The sequence below is a fragment of the Schistocerca gregaria genome, chromosome X, assembly GCF_023897955.1.
Source record: "Schistocerca gregaria isolate iqSchGreg1 chromosome X, iqSchGreg1.2, whole genome shotgun sequence".
In the NCBI taxonomy this organism is placed as follows: Eukaryota; Metazoa; Arthropoda; class Insecta; order Orthoptera; family Acrididae; genus Schistocerca; species Schistocerca gregaria.
The window spans coordinates 787,318,104-787,342,930 of NC_064931.1; the positions used below are offsets into that span (position 1 = coordinate 787,318,104).

The 24,827-nt window shown below is 43.1% G+C and overlaps 1 protein-coding gene across 1 annotated transcript in view; it reads left to right on the forward strand.

The window, feature by feature from the left end:
• LOC126298285 (uncharacterized) overlaps nucleotides 1-24,827 on the forward strand; it is a 200,732-nt gene that overhangs the window by 102,878 nt on the left and 73,027 nt on the right. The window contains exons 4-7 of the mRNA XM_049989584.1: nucleotides 6,793-7,004; nucleotides 8,603-8,720; nucleotides 8,832-9,008; nucleotides 21,638-21,782. Coding sequence (XP_049845541.1) covers nucleotides 6,793-7,004; nucleotides 8,603-8,720; nucleotides 8,832-9,008; nucleotides 21,638-21,782 — 652 coding nt within the window. The remainder of the gene's footprint in view (nucleotides 1-6,792; nucleotides 7,005-8,602; nucleotides 8,721-8,831; nucleotides 9,009-21,637; nucleotides 21,783-24,827) is intronic.

Sequence of the window (24,827 nt, forward strand, 5' to 3'; positions counted from 1 at the left end):
CTTCAGATATACCAAATGTAGCTGAAGCCAATCGTCGTTGGTTATTACATTCCACAGAACCATGAAATAGCGGGTATGTTTACTGCTACGTTTCACTCGCTGTTCGAAATAGCCCAGACAATTTCTGTGGGATTAAGGCTGTGTGATTTTGAGGGCCGGTCGAGGTGCAGGAGGGTGTCCGAATGGTAATCTAACCAGGAATGTATGCCTGCTGCCCTGTTAATGCAGTCATGTCATCTCGGAATATGGGAGTATCCATAGCATATTCATCATCACCACGTAAAAAAAAGGGCAACATTTGGCCACAGAGAACGTAGAAGTAAAACATCTTCATGCATGCTGAGGGAATCTTGAATGAGTGGCCGCAAGCCATGGTACGAAAAACACCCACAGAATATCGCAGAATATCCCTCGGCCTGATGTACATCCTCCGCGCTTTGCAGATTAAACACTCCAATGGTCGGTCGGTGCACTAGACGACTTGCATAATTAGGAAAGAGGCAAAATGGCGACTCATCGGACCTCACTATGTGACTCAAATCAGCTACCGTCCAGTTTCTGTGTTACTTAGACCACCGAAGGCATGCAGCTTCATACGCTGCTGGGGGCAAAGGCTTTTCGGAAAGTAGCTGTCTTGAATTGTCCATTGTACGTAGAACACTTTGAAATATTGGCTAGGAAAGTGATTGAGATGGACCTGCGTTCACTGCCAGTAGTAAATGCTGACGGGTTTGAAGCCGACTGTCATTGGCAAGGCGTAACTTTCGTCTCCAGCCTCTGTCAGCTAAGATCTTTTTACAACTGCTCTTTTACTTGTCTACAAGTGGTACACCATTCCTTATAGATACGTTTCAAAGTCCAAATTGATAAACGGATAACTTAAGGGGACCTAGGTATTATGAGGATTCAAAAATTAATTTTTTTATTTAATAAAATTCTGTGATTTTTTTCCTGATTATATGTATGTATAGTACCTCACCATTTTCATGTATAAATGCCTTTCTAAAGCAGATGCGGCGCGTGAGTGCCCAGCTGTCACACTACTATCAAAAACAAAACCTTGCCTACAGTGTCTCGTTAATAATTTTGGCACCATAGCAACTTGTTAGTGTAATAGCTTTGAAGAACATATCGACTGTACTACGAATATGGAATTATTGAAATAGATCTTTCTGTCGATAGAAGTAGATACTTGAGTTTACTTACGTTCTTCCGTACGTTCGTGTCGTAAATTGTTTTAGATGGAATGTCAGCTTTCAACATTGGTGTGATGGACGCCGTATTGTGTTTTAATGATGACGTAACAAGTAGATTAAAACCACGAGCAAATTAGGCATCAAAATTGGTGACATCATGAAAAGTGGGAGAGGCGACGTTTCGATGAAGCTAAAAAAGCTGCTGAAAGCATGACAAAGGAGGCCAGAATAACAAAGAAAAGAAAGAAAAGTAAAGAAGATGAAAATGACGTTAAGAATCAACAATATTGTGGAGCTGGATTGTTTTGATATGTTGCCTTTAAGAAGAAAATGACATGCAGCTGTTAAGTTTTTATTTCCCGTGCCGGCCGGAGTGGCCGAGCGGTTCTAGGCGCTTCAGTCTGGAACCGTGCGACCGCTAAGGTCGCAGGTTCGAATCCTGCCTCGGGCATGGATGTGTGTGATGTCCTTAGGTTAGTTAGGTTTAAGTAGTTCTAAGTTCTAGGGGACTGATGACCTCAGATGTTAAGTCCCATAGTGCTCAGAGCCATTTGAACCATTTATTTTCTGTAGTCAATGTTTTTACAGACTTAGGTGCCATCATCTTTGCCAATATTAAAGCTACAACAACAAAATGTTGCATGAATAATAATATAAACCTTGTCTATACATGAACCCTATCATTCAACAGCGTATCGAATATTTTAAGTTGGAGCATCTCATTTAATAGTTAAAGATTAAAATTCCTTTATTTTGAACAGTATGCAAGTACAGTGTACCTAAAATAAAAATTACACGAAATTCAATATGTAAGATAAACATCAATATTCATTCCAATATGAATTCTACAATTTTTAATTTTTTTTAAATAGAGGTCAAAATATGCTAATTGTTTGGTTATAGTTTCATTCGAATTTGTCTTAAAGTTTCTGAGTTATTACATTTCAAAATACTACAAAAACCTATAGGCCATGACGTCCAGGTCCCCTTACTTCGCAGTGTGGAGGTGGGTACGTGCAAACATACACTCCTGCAAATTGAAATAAGAACACCGTGAATTCATTGTCCCAGGTAGCGGAAACTTTATTGACACATTCCTGGGGTCAGATACATCACATGATCACACTGACAGAACCACAGGCACATAGACACAGGCAACACAGCATGCACAATGTCGGCACTAGTACATTGTATATCCACCTTTCGCAGCAATGCAGGCTGCTATTCTCCCATGGAGACGATCGTAGAGATGCTGGATGTAGTCCTGTAGAACGGCTTGCCATGCCATTTCCACCTGGCGCCTCAGTTGGACCAGAGTTCGTGCTGGACGTGCAGACCGCGTGAGACGACGCTTCATCCAGTCCCAAACATGCTCAATGGGGGACAGATCCGGAGATCTTGCTGGCCAGGGTAGTTGACTTACACCTTCTAGAGCACGTTGGGTGGCACGGGATACATGCGGACGTGCATTGTCCTGTTGGAACAGCAAGTTCCGTTGCCGGTCTAGGAATGGTAGAACAATGGGTTCGATGACGGCTTGGATGTACCGTGCACTATTCAGTGTCCCCTCGACGATCACCAGAGGTGTACGGCCAGTGTAGGAGATCGCTCCCCACACCATGATGCCGGGTGTTGGCCCTGTGTGCCTCGGTCGTATGCAGTCCTGATTGCGGCGCTCACCTGCACGGCGCTCACCCGGCCTCCCGCATGCCCACTATACGCCCTCGCTCAAAGTCCGTCAACTGCACATACGGTTCACGTCCACGCTGTCGCGGCATGCTACCAGTGTTAAAGACTGCGATGGAGCTCCGTATGCCACGGCAAACTGGCTGACACTGACGGCGGCGGTGCACAAATGCTGCGCAGCTAGCGCCATTCGACGGCCAACACCGCGGTTCCTGGTGTGTCCGCTGTGCCGTGCGTGTGATCATTGCTTGTACAGCCCTCTCGCAGTGTCCGGAGCAAGTATGGTGGGTCTGACACACCGGTGTCAATGTGTTCTTTTTTCCATTTCCAGGAGTGTAGTTGCTCGTTTCAGCTATTCTGACAGGTTTCTACGTCTGCCCATAATACTGTGCTGATTCCATACTGCCGACCGACACATAAGCACTACTTCACTGGCACGAGGCCCACGAGAAAGACAGGCTGCGGCGCGTGCGTCACGAGGGTAGTGCTCAGCTTGCTCGCTCGCTCAGCTCCGGAGACGAACTGCGTTTCTTGCCCTGTTTATTCTTTTTCCCTTTATTGTATTTCAATTCCCCGTCGGGGCGGGCTGGCAGCAGCATATGCGCTGCTCTTCAGCCGAAAGACATAGAACAAACAATAGAAGACATTTAAAAATAACAAAGGAGAAAAAAAGGTGAACATAGATATAAAAAAGGGGGAACATAATGGAAGACAATAGATAAAAAATGGGCGACTGTTAAATGGAGATAAAAATCGTAAAATAGTAGCTCACACAAAAAACTACACACTGGGACAATTAAAGAACACAAGGCACAGTATAACCGGAGCATTAAAGTATCGACGGATGGCGTAGCACATAACAAACACCGACAGTAACACTAGATACAAGGCCAGCACGCAATTAAAATCACACCTCTCGAGGCACAGGAGAAACAGCACTAAACACAACACTGGCGTGGCACACTGACGATGATCAGAACGGAGGATCTGCCAGGCGCAAGGAGATGAGGGAGACCGGAAGAAGGCAGGGAGGGGAAGAAAGGGGGGGGGGTCGGAGATGGGCTGGGGGCTGCCCTGTTAACTCGTAATTGGGTATTTACGTAGAAACGAGAACTGCATCGTCTACTGGAATCCGCTATTGTGGAGTCTTACTAACACAACTTTGCAGTATGCTCTAATTTAATATCTGTGCTTGACATAAATGGCACAACGCCTTGTTTATAGCATTTAGTCTCTTCTGCTTAACATTTCATAGAAGATGTAGCGCCTCATACAACCGATAATCATTTCGGCATCATTTTTGTTTTGCTGTACCTAGTGCAGCCCTAACGAATTGCTAGATTGGTATGCATTAGTTCGTAGCGTTTTTGTTTTGCATATTGGTATTTCAGTTGCTATGAGTTTATTTATCGATTGTGATATATTATTTGTAGTTCACTGTTGCTATTTCAGTTTACATATTGTCATTTTGTCATTTGGAGATAGTGAGTGGAGATGTGGGCATTAGAAAATGGAGTGACCAGTGGAGAAATTGGAACTATCTTTCTTTCTTTCTTTGGCCTGTGCCTTACCCGCAAGGACTCAGGGTCGGCATGGTTAATCGGATTTGGCGAGGTTGATTGAAGGGGTGGATGGATGCCCTTCCTGCCGCCACCCCGTAACCCCCCCCCCCCCCCCCCCCCCGGGATGGAACTAGTGTGCCCCAACTGTCTGTGCCCAGTGTAATCCATGGAAGAGTGCAAATGTCTTCAGATGTCTGCGAGACGTGTAACTGAGACGGGACGTGGGGACCAGCCCGGTATTCACCTAGTGGGATGTGGAAAACCGCCTCAAGAAGTGGAGAAATCGGAACATTTCCAACATATTCTCTTTGAGTTTAGTAGAGGGGTGACAGCAGCGGAGGCAGCCAGAAATATTTGCTTCGTGTATTACCACTGGACAGAGCACAGCAAGAAAATGGTTTTCTCGTTTTAAGGAAGATCATTTTGAAATTAGTGACTCTCCACTTTCAGGAAGACCTTTGGGTTTCGTGAGGAATATTTAAACGCATTAATCCACAGTGATTCATGTCAGTGTACTCGAAAACTGCAGATGTCATGAACTGTGAACATTCCACCATCGTGCTGCATTTGCATGCAAAAATCTGGTGTTTGGATACCACATGCTGTAAGCCGAAAGCAAAAAAATGTTAAAATGTGTGTGAAATGGGACTTAACTGATACGGTCATCAGCCCCTAAGCTAACACACTACTTAACCTAAATTATACTAAGGACAAACACACACACCCATGCCCGAGGGAGGATTCGAACCTCCGCCGGGACCAGCCGCACAGTCTATGACTGTAGCGCCTTAGATCGCTCGGCTAATCCCGCGCTGAGCCGAAAGCATAAAAAGCAGTAGGTTACCATATGTTCAGCTCCGCATGCTCGACATCAATTGGCTCGTGAACGACACTGACCATTCCTATCCTATACTTTTACTGCTTGGTGCTAAAATAAGGAAAACAACGGAATGGTTTAGCCCAAAAAAAGCAGCAATTTCTCGTACAAAGACCTACACAGAGTCACGAAAGATAATGTTATGTATCTGGTGGACTAGCAACAGTGTGATGTATTACGAATTGCTTCCCCGAGGTGTAACTATCACTGCTGACATTTACTGCCAACAAATGAGGCGTCTTGTAGACGAGATTCCACAACAACAACCAGGAAGACAGTGTGAAGTGAAGCTAAGCTCGGCTGCAGTCTACTAAACCACCATACAGAAGCCGGGTTGGGAAGTCATTCAAATAGTTCAAATGGCTCTGAGCACTATGGGACTTACCATCTGAGGTCATCAGTCCCCTAGAACTTAGAACTACTTAAACCTAACTAACCGAAGGACATCACAAACATACATGCCCGATGCAGGATTCAAATCTGCGACCGTAGTAGTTTCGCGGTTCCAGAATGAAGCGCCTAGAACCGATCGGCCACACCGGCCGGCCGGAAGTCATTCCGCACCCATCTTATTCACCTCATAGTGCGTCCTCAGCTTTTAACGTTTTCCACTTTCTATCGAACAACCTTCAAGGAACTTCTGCTCCGGATGAAAATGCGCTCCGAACATGGCTCAACGAGTTCTTCACCTCAAAACCAAGTGATTTCTACAGTCGCAGAATTGAAAAGTTACCCCAGAGTTGTCAGAGTGTTATAAATAGTGAAGGAGAATATATTTATTTTTTAAGTCTCTGTTACGTGTATCTGTTGTGAACTTACGGAAAGACGCTACGAACTTATGCACCACCCCGACAGTAGTAGTCCTATGGACAACGGATCGTTGTAGTACTAGTAAACTGCAAGAGTCCATAACAGCGGATTCCAGTAGAATATGCAATTCTCGTCAATACGTAAATACTCATTTCAGAGTTAACAAGTTAAAATGGTTCAAATGGCTCTGAGCACTATGGGACTCAACTGCTGTGGTCATCAGTCCCCTAGAACTTAGAACTACTTAAACCTAACTAACCTAAGGACATCACACACATCCATGCCCGAGGCAGGATTTGAACCTGCGACCGTAGCAGTCGCACGGTTCCGGACTGCGCGCCTAGAACCGCGAGACCACCGCGGCCGGCAACAGGTTTAAAAACGCAGTTCATCTGCTGATCTGATAGGGAGAGAGCGAGACCTGCCCTCATGACGTACGCGCTGCGGCATGTCTTTCTCGTCACATGACCACCTGGTACTGGTTGTACATCTTATGCAGCGTTCCTCTGTCACCAGTGTGTTTATTTTAAGGCATTGACCAATGTTTTGTACGGTGGCACTGTTATGCTATCGCTTATCAGAAGTAAATTTAAATTGTGGTAACGTTTATTTCGTCAATAACGTGATTTCATATTTTCATGCACACTTATTTTGTTTCTAGGTTTGCCACAAGGACATATTCGCTAGCGGGAGGTACATGGGCATACCGATTTTGGAGTCTACAATGCTTCCAAAGCGTGACGTATGGCACTGTCTGCAAGGAGGCAACGTGGCGTTACACAGGGTATGTGTCGGACATACGTTCGTCACTATTAAAACTCGCAGCGATGGGCATAACAGCGAAACTGCGCTGCGAGAGGTAGATATCTTAACGTAAGTATTTCAATTACTGAGGTAATATGAACATTTCTGCAAACATGTCTTTACATAATCACATTAACAACAGACTCGTGATTTATGCAGCGATTGCTTTCTGACAGCTGCTAAACGTGTCTTGTGTCAGTGTGGGAGAGAAAACACGTTCCTACCGTTATTCGAGATCACGTGATTGAAATGTATATTTAATGGAACATTTTTGACACAGTCACAGTTTTGGTGTAATTGTAGCAAAAGTTTCCTGATCAAAGAACTTAACATTACGTGACTGGCAGAATAAATCATTGCAGATGTATGGTGCTGTTCCATGAAATAGTCTTTGATTAAAATTAAAAATCTATAATTTAAATAATATAGACTAGGTTACTTGCTATTATGTCCCTCTATCACTGAAACTCTTTCTTGTACGTTTTGCACATTTACAACCCTGGAAAACTTTTTTCCGAAGGAAATTATTTGCAAGGAAAGGTCTTTGTCGACATCGTGAGCTCTAGTGTACGATTGGTTGTGATGAAGATGTTGAGACGAGCATTTCAGTACATCAATTTACTCCCCTCAAGTCCTCCATCTGTTGCAGTCACATCTCATTGTTTTCCACCATATTCCCTTTCTCTCTCTCTCTCTCTCCCTCCCTCTCTCTCTCTCTCTCTCTCTCTCTCTCTCTCTCTGTGTGTGTGTGTGTGTGTGTGTGTGTGTGTGTGTGTGTGTGCCAGTATTTTAATGGACATTTCAAACGTGAAAATAACATTGTCACAGCCGATATAAACATTGTGTGTCATCTTCTTTCCCTTAAAATGCTGCTTGTTCTCTCATTTAGGGCTAGGATAAAATGTTAGCTACCTGCTTAGCATGCTATATGTATATTGTACAGTTATATAACAATTTAGTTGTGGAATTAGAATTGTAGTAATTAATTTGAGAGTTCGCAGTCATGCTTTAGGCGTTACACATTAATTGCATTCTTCAGTACGCTGATGACCTCGCTGTTCAGCCGCCTCACCCACAAATCATCATCACCTCTTGTTCAAGAAACTGACAGTGATTCAGACTGTCTAATTGTTTGTTTACTTGCCTGCTCAGTCCAGTATTTTAGCCACATTGTGCAAATCATCCATGAAACACGCAACTAACCAAGTAACTCTAGAAAGGGCGGCTGCTTCTTTATATTTGTTATTTAACTTCTATTAATCTAACACTCTTGATAATTATCATGTAATTCTCAGTATTTATTTTCTTTTTCACATTGCTTTCCCGTTTCCTCTCCCACAAGAGCACTACATTTAAATTACCATTGAATAACTGTTACTTACTGTAACATATATCATTAAATATGGTCATTGTATCTTATCTTCATTGTGAACTGTAATTTTAATAGCATTTTTGGATTTTATTGTGAAATATTAAGAGTGTTGATCTCAAAAATGTCTTTGTTACTGACTTTACAAAAGAAATATCTTAGTACAAGTCCCTGAAATGTTGCAGTAATGTTAATATAATATCATATTTTGTGGTTGGTAAAGCAACTATTATCGGTTTTACTTGGTAAGTGTTCTGCATTAATTAATGTGTAAAATAAAATGAAAATTTTGTTCCAGAGAAATTCGTCACACTAACATCCTTTTACTTATGGGTCTACTACATATGGAAGGATATCATGTTGTAACGGTGTTTGAAGACATATTGGATTCATTGTATAATTTAATTCACGAAAAGGTTGGAAATATACCATTAAATATCAATTTCTACTTGTCTGTTCTCAGGAAAGCCTACGCAAAAGACCAAATGGTTTTCTTCATTGTCATTTATCACATGCTACTTTTACAGAAAGTCATTTTCACACCAATGCAGAAGAAGAGTTTCATGATTCAGTTATGTGAAGTCATGATATTTCTCCATGATAATGGATGGCTACACACAGCAATTTCATCACATAATACACTTGTGACTAAAAATTACATTCTTAAGCTTTCTGGATTTGAATACTCACAAAATATTTACAAGGTAAGGTAATGGTGCACTCATTATGTACTAAGTCTTGTAGACCTGTTCTTTGATTGTATTCTTGTTTGAATATTCATCTCTTGTAAGAATTGGCTATAAATATTGTTATTTATGAAAATTAACAATTACGCACCATCAAAAATACACACATCACTAACTATGCAATTGCCTATTTACTATAAATAGTGACATATTACGGTTTTTGTAACGACTGTGATATGAATATACGATTCTCGTGGAACCATTTATCGGTTTGTAAATAAAAGACAACTTATTTAATCGTAACTGTCTCCCTATGGTACTATAATATGAGCCTTTTCCAGAGAAGTCTGTTAATATTTACCTTGTTTTTCCTTCCTTCTTTCTTTATTTAATTCTTAACATCGCATTTAACAGGTCCCTTACGTAGGTTCTCATGATTCCTAGACTTTCGCTCACATACTGTTAATTTCTCATGTTGTTCAGTTTTATTTATTTATTCCGATAACCCATTTGGAGGGTGCGATAAATCAACTTTGGGTTGCTTCTTTGTACTAATGAAGTATGGGTAATGGAATAAATGCGCACTCCGTTCACAAATATCTGTATTATACCAGAAACAAAAATATTTTCGATATCTCGGTTCCGAGTTTACAAGGCAAACGATGCAACTGGCAGTCCCGTCCCAAATTTTTGTTTAAGTTTCGTTGCTCTCGGACCTCCTTCATCCTTCGAGAGTGTCGTTCCTTTTCTCCCTGGGTCCACTTTCTTCCATTTGCAGACCTCTTTCTTTCCTGAAACCCTGCCTTTTGTGTTGCGTCTTTAAAAAGTATTCTGTTATCTGTTACGTCCACTCTAATTACTGTGTTTCACATATCTTTGTCAATTTCGGCGAACCATGTGAGTTTGGATTTGTAACTGTTTAGTATGTTCAAGGTCTGCTTGGTTGGCCTGTTACTATCCATTCGGTTTAAGTGGCCATAAAACTGTAGCCTTCTTTTGCTCTTTACATCAGTTAGCTTTGCCACTTTTAAATAGGGCTATGTTTGATCTTGATTTGTGTGCAACATTACTATTATTTCTATAAGGTTCATATCCTCTGTTGATTGCTTGTTGAGTAGGGGGCAAGTCCCCTAAAGGTGCTTCTCAGGATTGTTAGCTCTGAGGAATATGTTTCTAGCTGCACCTCTGGTAAACAGTCGCTGGCCACTTTACCGCTTGCTGTAAGTCAGATGCGTTGTTGATTTTTATCTTGTGTTGCTTCTTCCGCAAGTTTCGCCGTTCTAAGATCCATTTTTTCCGCCTTCACTACCGTTGAAGTGTTCACTGTAAACCTAGCATGGAGCCTCACAGAGTGCTATCACCCGGACCAGGCGAACCCTGGCTTTTTTACGAGGTTGTTACTCCCGTACCTCCTCCTCCTTCTTCATCGCTTGCACGATGAGGCCCTGGGCTTGGGACCGCCACAGCGTTGTACAGTTTAAATATTACGTTAAATAATTTCGTATATTTGAAATGTCGCCTCTTAACATTGTTACGCTTTTCATTTCTTGCACTAATGCGCAAAGCGGACTAGTGGAAATGTGGCCCGTTATATAGCTCTTTTTTCGCAGCTAATCCCCAGTAAAACGGAGTGACGCATTGGAGATCCTAATTGAGAATATTTGGGAAGGGACTGCCAGTTGCATCGTTTGCCTTGTAAACTCGGAACCGAGCGATAGAAAGTATTTTTGTTTCTGGTATAATACAGACATTTGTGAAGGGAGTGCGCATGTATTCCCTTACTCACACTTCATTAGCAAGCAGATCAGATTCAATTTCTTGCCACGAATTTTAGACCTAATACCTGGAAAATCTAAGCAGATCGTATATAGTAAATACTCATGGTGATACACAATGTTTTATTTTATATAAATTGTTATAAATCATGTTAACAGCAACCATAGTTGATATTAATGTGTAAAGAAAACAAAATATTGAAAACGTAATCAAGTAAAAGCAACATCTAATAAAATGAGTTATATCAAGATCTAAGTGAATGCTTTCCAGCTTATATTACTAGGTATGTTACTGACGGCCCCGGAAAAATTCGAGGTTTGCCGACTACCTACAACTATAGCTGCTCCTAGATCAATTATTTATACACTATTGTAGATTGCCTACATTTGTATGTGCATGCCTAGGCAATCCTCAAGTCTACGCATACCCATGTGGTGGCCATTTTCTTTGTTATATACGTATGCATATATTTTAAAGTGTCTCTAAATTATATCTGCACTGATGAGCCAAAACATTACGACCACTTGCTTATTAGCTTGTTTGTTCGTCTTTGGAACGAAATACATCACTGATCCTGCGTATTAGGGATCCGACAGTTTGTTGGTAGGTTCTGGAGGTATATGGCATTAGATGTCAACCAACAGGTCATGTAATTCGTATAAATAACGGGCAGCTGACTGGTGTACATGGTAATGGCGAAAGATAGCGACCCAGATGGGTTCTATAGGATTTTCATCAAGCGAATTTGGTCGCCAAGACATCAACGTGAGTTCACTATAATGCTCCTCAAGTCAGTGTAGTACGGTTCTGGCTCCGAGACACGGACAATTATTATACTGCTGAAAGATGACCTCACGGTGGGGGGAAGACATCAAGCATGAAGGGTTACAGGTGGTTCGTAGCTGTCAGCGTGTCTTCGATTACTACCACAGGTTCATGCAACCACAGGAGAATGTCTCCCATAGCATAAAACTGCTCCCGCCAGCCTGCTTCCGTGGCGCGCTGCACGTTTCGAGCCGCCATTCACATCGATGACGACGTTTGTGGAGACGACCATCGACCTAGTGTAGCAAAAATGTGATTCACCCAAAGAGCCGACACGTTTCCATTGATCGACTGTCGAATCCCGATGGTCCCGTACCCACTGCAATCGTAATTGACGATGTCGTTGAGTCAACATGTGTACACGTAGGGATGGTTTGCTGTGGAGCTCCATATTCAACAATGTACGATAGACTGTGTACTCGCGTGCACCAGCATTGTGATTTTTCGGCAGAGATGCCACAGTTCACCGTCTGTCCTACTTTACAGCGCAGACAGGCCTCCGAACCCTACGTTCTGTGAAGAGTCTTCGACGTCCAACCATTCAGCGCCTAGCGGTAGTTTCACTGTCCTTCTACCTCTTTCTGTAGATGTTCACGACAGTAGCACGTGTACATTCGACCAGCTTCGCCGCTTTCGAGACACTCGTTCACAGACTCTGCGTAATAATAATCTGCCCTTTGTCAAAGTCGCTTATCTCAGTGGATTTCCCCATTTGCAGCCTATATCTTCGCTGGGATCATCCCCGGACCGTGTCTGCTCCGTTGGTATACTTCTGTTAACACGTCACGTGCCCGCAACGCCATCAGGCGGTATGCAACGTCGCGGTGGGCAGTGGTCATAATGTTTTGCTTAATCAGTGTATATGTGCCTCTCATTCTCCATAATGGAGAAAAAACTTCTTCTGACCTGTTGACGTTATTTTGGTATTCTGAGCGTCCACTTAATCCAGTGGTTCCCAACCTTTCTTAAACCATTACCCCTGAATGCAATTAGACATTAGCTAGTATCCTGCCCTCCCTCCACCATACCGTCTGTTGCCCCCCCCCCTCCTCCTCCCTAACATTATCACCTACCTTAGCACCTAACTCAACTGTAGAATGAAAGACTTTTCTTTGAACACCTTTATTTTTAAAATGACGAAAGACGAATGATATTTAGTTTTTGTATGCACGTATGTGTATGTGTGTGTGTGTGTGTGTGTGTGTGTGTTAGAATGAATGACGAAGGAATTCGTGGTGCATCGCGAGTGCTTCTCAGATAAGAAAGCTAGCTATTCACTTATTACAAAACATGTTTCCGCTGCATTACTTCTCTCCATTGCGACACTTGCTTGACCTGCACACTGCAGCCCAATTTAAAATCAATCATGTTAAAATGTGTGCACTATATTTACTGCTCGTAAATCACTTGATTGCTGCACTCACTGCTTCTCAATTGGAAGAAATTAGAAGTCTCCAGGCTGTTAATGCTTTGAGTCTGAAAACAGCCACTAATAATAATAATAATAATACTGCGTACAGCACTGAGATATCTGTATGGTGCGAGAAGTGGCAATTGATCCTGAATAAAGAAGAGTGCGAAGTTATTCACATGAGTGCTAAAAGAAATCAACTAAATTTCGATTACGCGATAAGTCACACAAATCTGAAAGCTGTAAATTCAACTAAATGCTTAGGGATTACAATTACAAATAACCTAAATTGGAACGGTCACATAGATAATGTTGTGGGTAGAGCAAATCAAAAACTGCCATTCATTGGCACAACACTTAGAAGGTGCAACAGGTCTACCAAAGCGACTGCTTACACTACGCTTGTCCGCCTTCTGGAGTACTGCTGTGCGGTGTGGGATCCCCATCAGGAGGGACTGACGGATGACATCGAAAAAGTACAAAGAAGGGCAACTCGTTTTGTATTATCGCGAAAGCGAAATAGGGGAGATAGTGTCACAGACATGATACATGAACTGGAGTGGCAGTCATTAAAACAAAGGCGTTCTTCGTTGCGACGGGATCTTCTCACGAAATTTCAATCACCAGTTTTCTCCTCCGATTGCGAAAACATTCTGTTGGTACCCACCTACATAGGGAGAAATGATCATCACGATAAAATAAGAGAAATCAGGGCTCGCACGGAAAAATTCAAGTGCTCGTTTTTCCCGCCTGCCGTTCGAGAGTGGAACGGTAGAGAGACAGCATGAAGGTGGTTCACTGAACCCTCTGCCAGGCACTTTATTGTGAATAGCAGAGTAATCACGTAAATGTAGATGTAGAGTAGCCCCTATATAATTACTGTTGTGTCGTGCTGTCAGTTAATTCATTTATCTGTTTTGAAGCGAGAAATAAATCAATTTCTGACAACTGCAGGTGCTATCTACAATTTGGAGAAGACATTTTCTTGAGATATTTACCATTCCTAATATATGTCTCACTTTTATCATATGTGTGTAGTGGGTGGACTATGTGAGGAACCTGTAACCTCCATCGCATTAATGCTACTAATTGAGAAAAAGTAATAATTGTTAACTTATATAATCAGTATTAGTCTTACAAAATTATGGTAATAGTATTGATTTTTTGAAAATAATTTAGTATCGTAATTAAACAGAATATAATCTTTTAGTTTTTACCCCTCAGAAAATTTCATTTTCCCCCTCAGAGGGTAATGACCCCCAGCTTGGGAGCCACTGACTTAATCTTATTCACTGCAAGTTGAGCAGCTGTGTTACGGAAATATTAACTGTAGTCCAAAAGTTTCGGTCACTTGCAATTGTTTGCAGATCGCACTCCAATTGTCTGCATTCTCTCGCTACATGGAAACGGGGCCAACTGAAAACTACAGAATCAGCGGAGCCTTCCTCTCCACATTCACAACCTGGTGTGTTACTACATCCCACTCGATGCAGAAGTTTGGGAGCTAATCATTACCTGCTAAGTCATGCATCATACCTTGAGTAGCGGCAATGTCGCTCTGTTTGAGCATGTTCGTAATTGTTCAAATGGCTCTAAGCACAATGGGACTTAACATCTGAGGTCATCAGTCCCCTAAACTTAGAATTACTTAGACCTAACTAACTTAAGGATATCACAGACAGCCATGCCCGAGGCAGGATTCGAACCTGCGACCGTAGCAGCAGCGCGGTTCCGGACTGAAGCGCCTAGAAAAGCTCGGCAAGCACCCGGCTGTTCGTAATGCTTGGGAATATCTTTTATACTACATCTAAATTCCAGTGTTTCTATTGTCCCAGTCAGATAGCCGTTCGCGTAACTTTCAGTGTCGTTTATTAGTAATATGAGCTCCTGTGACCTCTACACATAATCGTATTTTTCACGCCGCAACCCATACGATGTTGTCCTATAACGTACCACGATATCCATCGGATATATCCCGAGAATCAGCAGCAAAGCCTCGACAGATGTAGTGCGGAAGGCACCAGTGAGCCTAAGAAGCACGCTCCGCTGAATTCGTCGCAGCATTGTTTTGTAGCTTTGCAGTCGAAGGCGATGCGCCCACACGCAGGCAGCAAAGCACACAGTAGCGTTGGAGATGGCGTCGTGATATAACCAGACCACATGCAACGGTAATTTGTAGTCAGCAGCGCCAGCACGGACAATCTTACACGTAATTGCCGCTGCTTGAAGGATTTCTGGCACGAGGAAGTCTCCCCATAAGAAGTATGTAGGCATATACACCGAAGCGCCAAAGAAACTTGTATAGGTATGCGTATTCAAATACAGAGATATGTAAACAGGCAGAATACGGCGAGGAGGTCGGCAACGCTCATATAAGACAACAAGTCTCTAGCGCAGTTGTTAGATCGGCTACTGCTGCTACAATCGGAGATTATCAAGATTTAAGTGAATTTTAACGTGATGTTATAGTCAGGACACGAGCGATGGGACACAGCAACTCTGAGGTAGCGATGAAGTGGGGATTTACCCGTACAACCTTTTCACGAGTGTATTGTGAATATCAAGAATCCAGAAAAACATCAGATCTCCGACATCGCCACAGCCGGAAAAAAGATCTTGCGAGAAAGGGACCAACGACGAGTGAGGAGAATTGTTCAGCGTGACAGAAGTGCAACCCTTCCGCAGATTGCAGCAGTTGTCAATGCTGGGGTATCAACAAATGTCAGCGTGCGAACCATTCAACGAAACACCATCGATATGGGCTTTCGGAGCCGAAGGCGTACTGGTGTACCCTTGATGACTGCACGACACAAAGCTATACGCTTCGTTTGGGCCCGTCAACACCGACTTTAGACTGTTGATGACTGGAAACATGTTGCCTAGTCGGACGAGGGTCGTTTCAAATTGTATCGAGCGGATGGACATGTACAGGTATGGAGACAATCTTATGAATCCATGGACCCTGAAAGTCATCAGGGGACTGTTCAAGCTGGCGGAGGCTGTATAATGGTGTGGGGCGTGTGCAGTTGGAGTGATATGGAACCCTTGATACATCTAGATATGACTCTGACAGTTGACACGTACGTAAGCATCCTTCAGAAAAGATCTCCACCCCCTCGTACTTTATGTATTTATGGACAGCGCTGCAGAATTCATGTTGACAATTCCCTCCAGCACTACTTCAGACATTAGTCGAGTCCATGTCACGTAGTGTTGCGGCACTTCAGCGTCCTCGCGGGGGCCCTTCACGATATTAGACAGATATACCAGTTTCTTTGGCTCTTCAGCGTATTAATGTATAATATTTTTATTCTTTTATGTGTATCGAGGCCGGCGGGGGTGGCCGAGCTGTTATAGGCGCTACAGTCTGGAACCACGCGACCGCTACGGTCGCAGGTTCGAATCCTGCCTCGGGCATGGGTGTGTGTGATGTCCTTAGGTTATTTAGGTTTAAGTAGTTCTAAGTTCTAGGGGACTGATGACCTCAGAAGTTAAGTCCAATAGTGCTCAGAGCCATTTGAACAATTTGTGTATCGAGTGTGAACAAAGCACTTCGGAGAGAGGAGAGTTGGATCAAAGTATACGCATGCATATGCTTTAGCAGAATCCATGTATAATTGAAACTTCCTGGCAGATTAAAACTGTGTGCCCGACCTAGACTCGAACTCGGGACCTTTGCCTTTCGCGGGCAAGTGCTCTACCACACTAGCACTTGTCCGCGAAAGGCAAAGATCCCCAGTTTCAACCTGCCAGGAAGTTTTAAATCAGCGCACACTCCGCTGCAGAGTGAAAATCTCATTCCATGTATAATTGTTCGATATCGAATGGTTCATTTCTTATTGCGAACACCTGCCGAAGAAGGTCACATTGTGGTTTAAACTCTGTTGGAAAATTACTTATTCGAGATGGGAGATATGTAATAGATTTCCCTTTAGTATGCCCAACGCTAATGACACGTGCAAGAGCAATTTGAAGCTCACTGGGGTCCTCCAAACGACTTAGCTGAACATTAACTTCTAAATTATTATAAAGTTAGTCTGCGTGTAGTAAAATATCGGTTTAGTAGGCTTAGAAATGCTAGAAATATTTTTGTATCAGACAGAAAATGGTGATTTTCATTGCACTTCACTGTTTTGCGATTCTTATAACCATTAGAACTGCTACTCTCACTACACTTCACTCCACTCGGAAATAGGAGAGAATCTGCAGATGATTTCGTAGCTGCATTGGTGTCAGCTGCTACTGCGGATGTGATATCGATGTCATCATGATCACCATCTTTATCATATTCTTTGACAGGAGTTCCAATTATGTGCAACATCGGGTTGCACAGCTGGAGAGTTGGTGAGACTTTCGTTGGGGGCGTTGCTGTACCAAGACCGTCTCTTCCTTCAGCAGCCCCCACAGCTTGAGGAGAGGATGCACATGTTCAGCACATGGTCTACCCTCGAAAAAAGTCGACGAATTTCACGTGGCGTGATTCTGCCGTGATGAGGAAGTCTCTTCTTGTCTTGTGGACAGGTCATTATGAGTCGATCGTCTGTGTTTAAGCTTTCTTAATGTTCAGTATCTCTCGCACAACATTGATGTAACTCATTGAGATGTAACTCAATAGCATCATGTCAGATGCGAAATTCATGAAGTGAAGATGCTGCTTCGAAATAAGCTCTGTACTGATTGGTGTTGTAATGTCGTCAAAATGTGATGTTCCTCTCCCTGGCAGTATAGGCACGATGGCGATTCCTGGTTACTGTCAACGGGGACTTGTGCTTCCGTTTCCTGTGCAGCGCGACGGCTGGTGTGGCCGAGCGGTTCTAGGCGCTTCAGTCTGGAACCGCGCGACTGCTACGGTCACAGGTTCGAATCCTACCTCGGGTATTGATGTGTGTGATGTCCTTAGGTTAGTTAGGTTCAAGTAGTTCTAAGTTCTAGGGGACTGATGACCTCAGATGTTAAGACCCATAGTGCTCAGAGCCATTTGAACCATTTGAACCTGTGCAGCGTGCCTTCTTTTGTATGATTTACATAGATCTGATACGGATTTGACCGCTCTGCGTTTGTATTTCCAGCTATTTCGCGTTCTGACAGCACTGCATATGTTGCACAATCTTTCACAGGAGAGTCACATTTCCTGTTAGAGTTGAAACAATGGATGCAGACAGGTTTCTCGTTGATTTTTGTGCGTGCACTTTTCTGGCGACCCTCTGCTTCACAGTGAGAGCAAATTCGCTCCTGACACTTACAGATCTTCTTGGTGTGACCTAGGTCACATTTGTAAAATTTTGCCACGGGCACTTAACCATTCATTCCTAGAGCAGAGAAATCGACACACACTTTTCCTTTCTGTGCAAAAGCTTACGGACACCAGGGGTGACTTTCATTACGTGATTGACATAGCTTTCCTCTCGGGGTCCTGTTTGGAATCTCATTAGGACCTGAAACTTCCTGGTAGATTAAACCTGTGTGCCAGACCGAGACTTGAACGCGGGATCTTTGCTTTTCGCAGGCAAGCGCTACACCAACTTAGCTACCCAAGCACGAGTCATGACCCGTCCTCATCCCATATCTTCCACACTTCACAAAAACTCACTTGTGAAACTTGCAGGACTAGCGCTCCTGGAAGTAAGACTATCTGGTGGGTGTTTCCAGAATGAAATTTTCACTCTGCAGCGGAGTGTGCGCTGATACGAAACTTCCTGGTGGATTCAACTTGTGTGCCGGACCGACACTCGAATTCGGGACCTTTGCTTCTCGTGAGTAAGTGCTTTACTGACTGAGCTATCCAAGCATGACTCAAGGCCCATCCTCACAGGTGTAGGCTACCAGGAAGTTTCATATCAGCGCATAGTTGTGTATCTTTTCTTCCAGGAGCGTTAGACCAACAAGCTTTTCAGGAGAGCTTCTGTGAAGTTTGGAATGGCGGAGATGAGGTATTGGCGGACGTAAGGCTGTGAGGACGAATCGTCAGTCGTACTTGGGTAGCTCAGTCATTAGAGCACTTTCCGGTGAAAGGCAAAGGTCCCGAGTTCGAGTTTCGGTCCGCTACACAAGTTTAATATACTATGCAGTTTCGTATCAGCAGACACTCCGCTGCAGAGTGAAAATTTCATTCAGTCTTTCCTTTTTTTTAGAAAACAATTCTTCTGTTATACATGTCCAGCCAGGTTCAGCTCATTTATATCTTGGAATAGTTGTTTGTCATCCACTTGCTTGGGCACAATGTACACAATTATCAGAGGCCTTTTCTTCTTCTTCGATTGTTCACGTTTAATGCTGATGTGTATCTGATCAGGTTTCTGTTGAAGCTTTTTGCAGTCTTCAACATTGTCTGTTTCCACTACGACAACGTTAATGGGTGTCCGAATCGATCTGATCCTAACTTGGCTTACTTCGGGTTTATTGCATCAATAGGTTTCCTCCTGACATCTTTGGCGCTCTTGTTCTCTCTGGGTTTAAAAAAGTGTTGATTATTTTGTTTGCTGTGCTCAAGTATGTATGAATTCCTAAGGGATCAAACTACTGAGGTCATTGGTCACTAGACTTACACACTACTTGAAGTAACTTATGCTAAGAACAACACACACACCGATGCCCGAGGGAGGACTCGAACCTCCGGCGGCAGGCGCGGCGCAATCCGTGACATGGCGCCTATAACCACGCGGCCACTTCGCGCGGCTTGTTTGCTGTTTTCCGTGCCTTACCTGTTGTACATAGCTTCTGCGACAGCAGCACATGAAAGAATACATGTAGTTGCCAGCTCGGAGTTCTACTGGTCTAAGAAGCTCATCACGGGCTTTCAGTCGTCCAGAATGTGATTTATGGGTAACTTGACGTAATCTTTCATTTTCATCTCACAGTTTCTCTATTAATTCTTACACTAACTTCCTGTTTTTTAAGTAAGTGGGGAATTAAAACAAAACTAAATATTTTGATGATTGCAAAAACATAAGGATAAAAATAGTAACTTTGTTGTAAATAATTACGAGATATAACATTTAATATTATAGAATGGGTCACGTGTCTAACAGTCCCTTGGAACTACTTAAACCTAACTAACCTAAGGACATCACACACATCCATGCCCGAGGCAGGATTCGACCCAGCGACCGTAGTCGTCGCGCAGCTCCAGACTGTAGGGCCTAGAACCGCTCGGTCACTCCGGCCGGCTTTCGAAGATGTTTTAGAACAATGACCAAGGTTATAATTTGAGTGATAGAGTGAGTGTACAGAAAAATGTCAATCAGAATAGGAGGGACACAGCCGGCCGGTGTGACCGAGCGGTTCTAGGCGCTTCAGTCTGGAACTGCGCGACCGCTACGGTCGCAGGTTCGAATCCTGCCTCGGGCATGGATGTGTATGATGTCCTTAGGTTCGTCAGGTTTAAGTAGTTCTAAGTTCTAGGGGGCTGATGACCTCAGCAGTTAAGTCCCATAGTGCTCAGGGCCATTTGAACCATTTGGGAGGGACACAGGGCTGTTACAACGATGTTAGTATTTCAGGCTTTTATAATGTTCATACGTTTTAAACACAAGTATTTTCGCAACAGCGCTAATATACTTGCCACGGAGCGTCCGATATCCTCAAAAACACACATGCTCAGTGTGGGAGCTGGATTTAGCCTTCTCTGCGGTTCACAACACGCGACAAGGAGACGACAAAATCCACTACAGAACGTTGTGGCACAATAATATGAGTGCTGAAGAAACCCCAGAACTTTTTAATTCCATACATGGAAGAAAGAAGGAAGATTGGAGTTTAAAGTTTCGTCGACAACGTGGTCATCAGAGACAGAGCACAAGCTCGGATTACGAAAGGATGAGGAAGGGAAGGCCTGGACATTTGCTGGAGCGATTTAGAGAAATCACGGAAAACCCAAATGTGAATGATTGGACGGGGCTTTGAACCGTCGTCCTCTCGAACGCGAATCACTTATGGAGAACAATTCCCAAAGCCGTAGAAAGAAACTATTTTAAAAAGTCAAACTTGGGAAGGATCAAAGGAGGAATTGTCGTCGTCAAAGTATTGTCCTCACTAAGTACCCAACATTGACCACGTTCAGAAGCGCAGACTGCAGCATGTCGGTCCACATACTATGAAGCTGAATCTTGACTTCCTGACAGAATGTTGATGGCCCCAGAAGGAGCAACTGTTTTACAACACACAGACTTTTACAAATTTACGTGTAGCTGTATGTGTAGAGTTTGGCAGCAAACCGACGTTCCTTATGGCACATAATTTTTTCCACAAGGTATATTTTTCAAATATTTCTTATGATACTGATTTTTCCATTAATTTCTTTGTTCACGAATACCATGTAGTGATAATGTGTTGTGGAAATATAAAGATGTATTATAATAAAACAGCAGTTAAAGTTCTTGGTAATTTATTGACATGAGCAGTTTCGTTACTCTGCACTTCTGACAGATAGAATGTTTCATAATGGAAACGTGAAGGTGATTAGTCACTAACTGAAATACATTGTGTCAATAACTCATAGCATAAATAGAGGAACTGTTTTATTATTATAGTTTTGTTTAGTCAATCGTTGCTGAAAAAAGCATTGTGTAAAATTATAAAACTCCTTTTGATGACTCGAGGAGTTGCCGCATTCAAACATGCCCTTTAAATTTTTCAGAAGTATAACTTCACGGAGACAGAAGCTGCTCAACGCATGGAAAGATATCACTGGTTGGCTCCAGAGCAACTGTTCAATTCTGCTGGCTGCTGCAAGGCTAGCGATGTGTTCAGTACAGGTATATTCTTCTGGGAACTACATACAGGTGAGCTGACGCCACTAAACTGTGCGTATACGTGGAAAAAATATGGAAATAATGCGTTAAGTGCATGCTTGTACATAAATACAGATACTAGACAAGTCTGCAGGCTGCGCTGTTGTATTTGAACATGAAGGGCACGTGTAAAATGTCCTCAATTCGTTGCAAATGTCAATCGTAGCCAGAATTTTGTTCTGTGTAGTTATGAGTGCATTAAGTGAATTCGACCGTAGGAAAACTGTTGGTGCTCTTACTATGGGTGTTTCCGTAACCAAGGAACTGAAATATTTTGTGTTTCAAGGAGGCAGAATCGAAGACTTATAACGCGTTCAGGGAAAGAGGAAAATCATCATCTGCTAAGTCACAAAACCAACGAATATATGTGTTGAGTCATCGTGACGGATGATTATTGAAAGGAATCGTGACATAGGACAATAGCTACCACAGTTACTTCAGAACTGAACGTCGCACTTGCGAACCCTGTCAGCACAAAAACAAATCGAAGAGAGCTCCATAAGAAGGGAATTGCATGGCGAGTTGGAATATTACAAACGGCTTATCAGTGATACAAATGTCTGCTGTGGAGTCTTGTTTCATACTGCTTACAACTTGTGGCCGAGTTAACGTCCCAAGAGTGAAACATGGAGGGGGTTCAGTGATGATTTGGGCAGCCATGTAGTGGTATTTCGTGGGCCCTACGGTTACTCATCGAGGTCGCATTACTACGAAGAATTATGTGACCATTCTGGCTGATCAGGTCATTCCCATGGTACACTACTGGCCATTAAAATTGCTACACCAAGAAGAAACGCAGATGATAAACGGGTATTCATTGGACAAATATATTATACTAGAAACGACATATGATTACATTTTCACGCAATTTGGGTGCATAGATCCTGAGAAATCAGTACCCAGAACAACCACCTCTGGCCGTAATAACGGCCTTGACACGCCTGGGCATTGAGTCAAACACAGCTTGGATGGCGTGTACAGGTACAGCTGCCCATGCAGCTTCAACACGATACCACAGTTCAAGAGTAGTGGCTGGCGTATTGTGACGAGCCAGTTGTTCGGCCACCATTGACCAGACTTTTCAATTGGTGAGAGATCTGGAGAATGTGCTAGCCAGGACAGCAGTCGAACATTTTCTGTATTCAGAAAGGCCCGTACAGGACACACATCATGCGGTCGTACATTATCCTGCTGAAATGTAGGGTTTTGCAGGGATCGAATGAAGGGTAGAGCCACGGGTCGTAGCACATCTGAAATGTAACGTCCACTGTTCAAAGTGCCGTCAATGCGAACAAGAGGTGACCGAGACGTGTAACCAATGGCACATCATACCATCACACTGGGTGATGACGAATACACGCTTCCAATGTGCGTTCACTGCGATGTCGCCAAATACGGATGCGACCATCATGATGCTGTAAACAGAACCTGGATTCATTCGAAAAAATAATGACGTTTTGCCATTCGTGCACCCAGTTTCGTCGTTGAGTACACCATCGCACGCGCTCCTGTCTGTGATGCACCGTCAAGGGTAACCGCAACCGTGGTCTCCGAGCTTATAGTCCATGCTGCTGCAAACGTCGTCGAACTGTTCGTGCAGATGGTTGTTGTCTTGCAAACGTCCCCATCTGTTGATTTAGGGATCGAGACGTGGCTGCACGATCCGTTACAGCCATGCGGATAAGATGCCTGCCATCTCGACTGCTAGTGATACGAGGCCGTTGGGATCCAGCACGGCGTTCCGTATTACCCTCCTGAACCCACCGATTCCATGTTCAGCTAACAGTCATTGGATATCGACCAAGGCGAGCAGCACTGTCTCGATACGATAAACCGCAATCGCGATAGGCTACAATCTGACCTTTATCAAAGTCGGAAACGCTATGGTACGCATTTCTGCTCCTTACACGAGGCATCACAACAAGGTTTCACCAGGCAACGCCGGTCAACTGCTGTTTGTGTATGAGAAATCGGTTGGAAATTTTCTTCATGTCAGCACGTTGTAGGTGTCGCTACCGGCGCCAACCTTGTGTGAAAGCTATGAAAAGCTAATCATTTGCATATCACAGCAAGTTCTTCCTGTCGGTTAAATTTCTCATATGTAGCACGTCATCTTCGGCGTGCAGCAATTTCAATGGCCAGTAGTGTACTTTCTTAGTAGACTGCTTTCGTGCCCTCTACTTTCTAGTGTAGGCATCGACTGCTTCCTCTGAAGACATCTATACGTTTTACAACTGTAAAATGAAGTCCGCTCATGAATGTCCATTCCATCAAAGAATATTTGATATTTTCCCATGTTTCATGAAACGTTAAGATCCAAATAACTCGGTGATGGAACGAGTTGTTGCATAATTCACAGAATGTGTATGGAAAATTAGAACAAGCTTTAAAAGTAAATCAAAAACCAAAACCAAACATTTGTATTAAACAGTGCAAACAAGAAACATACCATAGTTGGCCCAAATAAGTCATTTGAATTATATTTAAAAATGTGATGAATCAAATACTTCAGTTCTGCTGGATACCTGTTGAAAATTGGCCCTGCTGAAAATGGTGTATTTTTCTACCATTGTTTGGGGAAATGTTATCCAAGTGCATACTGATTTCTCAGGGTAGTTCACTGAGTGAGTGACGCAGTTTTTTTTAAAGGTAAGTCCATATCGTTAACCTCAAATCCTTTGAGACAGAATATTTATGAGGGCGGCACAGTCGACAATCGAAGTTAGTGGAACAACAGCCAGCATGAAGTTAGCAAACCGAAGCCACAGTTCGTTCTGATCGCCCTTTTTTGAGTTGAGAATATGTTTCACGAACGCTTGGAGCGATCTCAAAATATGCAGTCATAGGAGAAAATGGAGTGTAAGTATGCAAAGTAAAGAAGCTCTCACGTTTCAATAACAGAAACAGTGTACATTAGTCGCAATGAAGATAATTACATTCACGTACTGCAAAAATAAAATTTCCAATTTTTTGCACCACATATTATACGGTCACATTGTGATAATGAAATATTCATTTTATGACAGTTACAAGTCA